This window comes from Eimeria mitis, genomic scaffold (assembly GCF_000499745.2).
Source record: "Eimeria mitis Houghton genomic scaffold, Emh_scaff6967, whole genome shotgun sequence".
NCBI lineage: Eukaryota > Apicomplexa > Conoidasida > Eucoccidiorida > Eimeriidae > Eimeria > Eimeria mitis.
In genome coordinates this window covers 248-2,648 of record NW_013575063.1, presented here as the reverse complement: position 1 = coordinate 2,648, position 2,401 = coordinate 248, and the positions used below count along the sequence as shown (strand labels likewise).

Below are 2,401 nucleotides of genomic sequence, written 5' to 3'. Positions count from 1 at the left end.
CGTCTCCTCGCTAGCAGCAGAAAGTTGAGGCCCAGCAGCAGCAGCAGCAGCAGAGATAGCTTTCTGAGGAACACACAGCAGCAGCAGCAGCAGCAGCAGCAGCAGCAACAACAGCAGCAGCAACAGCAGCAACAGCAACAGCAGCAGCAACAAAAGCAGCAAAAACAGCAGCAACAACAACATAAGTGACAAGGCGCCTTAATATCGTCTACTGTCATTCCCTGCTGCTGCTGCTGCTAGTGCAGCAGCAGCAGCAGCAGCTGCTGCTGCTGCTGCTGTTGCTGCTGTTGCTGCTGCTGCTGCACCTACAACAATTTCTGCTTCTCTCGCCGTTGTTACCACTTCTACTACTACTACTACTACTACTGCTGCTGCTGCTGCTGCTGCCGCTGCTGCCGCTGCTGCCGCTGCTGCTGCTGCTGCTGCCGCTGCTGCTGCTGCTGCTGCTGCTGCTGACCTGATTCTGTGTACGAGTTTAATGATGGCTTGTCTGGTGAGGTGGGCCTCCACCTCTGCGCTGTTTGCTGCTGCACCTTCTTGGTTTCCTTTCTCCCTGCTGCTGCTGCTGCTGCTGCTGCTGCTGCTGCTGCTGCTGCTGTTTCTGGGGCTGGGGCTGCTGCTGCGGCTGCTGCTGCTGCTGCTGCTGCTGGGGCTGCTGCAGCTGCTGGTGTCTGCTGTGCTGCTGTCGTCATCAGGTGTACATACAGTCGGCAGCAGCTGCTGCAGCAGCAGCTGCTGCTGTTTATAAAGAATATGTGGTGCAGCAGCAGCAGCATCAGCAGCAGCAGCAGCAGCAGCACGAATATTAAATATAAAAGTATGTGTACGGGTTTTAATAGAATGTAGAACCTTAACCTTAGCATCAGCAGCAGCAGCAGCAGCAGCAGCAGCAAACAAAGAGCAGCAGCAGCGTAAAGATATTATATGCTGCTGCAGCAGCAACGCATGCATATGTATGTGTTCCATACACAAACTCTGGCTATCCAGCAGCAAAGACAAACGAGACAAGCTGTCGATGGCTCCGCTTATGTATGAAGGGCCTGCATGCACACACACAGCTCACACACTTGCTGCTGCTGCTGCTGCTGCTGCTGCTGCTGCTGCTGCTGTTGCTGCTGCTGATGCTGGTGGTGTTGATGGTGGTGGTGCTGCTGATGCGGGTGGTGCTGATGCTGGTGGTGCTGATGCTGCTGTTGATGCTGCTCCCGTTGCTGCTGCTGCTGCTGCTGTTGCTGAGGCTCTACCAGAACAGCAGCAGCAGCAGCAGCAGCAGCAACAGCAGCAACAGCGATAGCAAGAAGGTTAGAAACAACAACAGCAACAGCAACAGCAACAGCAACAGCAACATCAGCAACAGCAACAACAGAAACAGCAGCAACAGCGACAGCAGCAGCAACAGCAGCAACAGCAACAGCAGCAACAGCAGCAACATCAACAGCAGCAACAGCGACAGCAGCAGCAACAGCAGCAACAGCAGCAGCAGCAGCAGCAACATCAACAGCAGCAACAGCAGCAACAGCAGCAGCAGCAGCAGCAACAGCAACAGCAGCAGCAGCAGCAGCAGCAGCAGCAGCAGCAGCAGCAGCAGGATTACCCCCATAGCCACCATAGCTCCAGCCTCCATAGCCGCCGTAGGGGGCCCCATAGTAGCCAGCTGTGCTGCTGCTGTAGTAGGGGTTTATGCTGCTTGCTGCTGCTGCAGGTGCTGCTGCATATATATTACCATCTGCTGCTGCTGCTGCTGCTGCTGCTGCTGCTGCTGCTGGTGTTGCTGCTGCTGCTGCTGTTGCTGCAAACGGCTGCTGCTCGCATATAGACACGCTCGTGCTGCTGTGTCTGCTGCTGCAGCAGGAGCAGCAGCAGGAAGACACAGACCGCTGCTGCTGCTGCCGATAGTAAAAGGTAACGCCAGCTGCTGCTGCTGCTGCTGCTGCTGCTGCCACGGTTTAGGAGGGGATTGCTCCATTTTGTTCTTTTGCTGCTGCTGCTGCTGTTGCTGCTGCTGTTGCTTCTTCTGCTGCTGCTCTTGCTGCGGCTGTTGTTGCTGCTGCTGCTGCTGCTGTTGCTGTCGCAGCTGCTGTTCAGCTGCTCGTGCTGCTGCTGCTGCTATTACTGCTGTTGTTTCTGCCTCTAATACTGCTGCTGCTGCTGCTGCTGCTGTTGCTGCTGCTGCTGCTGCTGCTTCTCGTTGTGGGTTTGCTGCTGTAAGGACTTCGTATGAAAGACTGCAGCAGCAGCAGCAGCAGCAGCAACAGCAGCAACACCTGTGGCAGCAGTTGCTGCTGTAGCAGCAGAAGTGGTGCTGCAGCAGTTTGTGCTGCAGTAGCTGCTGCTGCAGCTGCTACAACTGCAATAGATGTTGGCAGCAGCAGCAGCAGCAGCAGCAGCGGCTGCTGCTGCT

General features: G+C 55.9%; 2 protein-coding genes across 2 annotated transcripts; one reads left to right on the top strand and one right to left on the bottom strand.

The window, feature by feature from the left end:
• Positions 1 to 362: 362 nt before the first annotated feature.
• On the bottom strand, positions 363 to 692 carry EMH_0089860 (uncharacterized protein; the record flags this gene model as incomplete). The annotated part of the gene is made up of 1 exon (XM_013501487.1): positions 363 to 692. The coding sequence occupies one exon, from the start codon at positions 690 to 692 to the stop codon at positions 363 to 365; it is 330 nt and encodes a 109-aa protein (XP_013356941.1).
• Positions 693 to 1,136: 444 nt separating this feature from the next.
• On the top strand, positions 1,137 to 1,896 carry EMH_0089850 (uncharacterized protein; the record flags this gene model as incomplete). Its single annotated transcript, XM_013501486.1, has 2 exons — positions 1,137 to 1,631; positions 1,849 to 1,896. The coding sequence occupies 2 exons, from the start codon at positions 1,137 to 1,139 to the stop codon at positions 1,894 to 1,896; spliced, it is 543 nt and encodes a 180-aa protein (XP_013356940.1).
• Between the last annotated feature and the right edge of the window lie 505 nt (positions 1,897 to 2,401).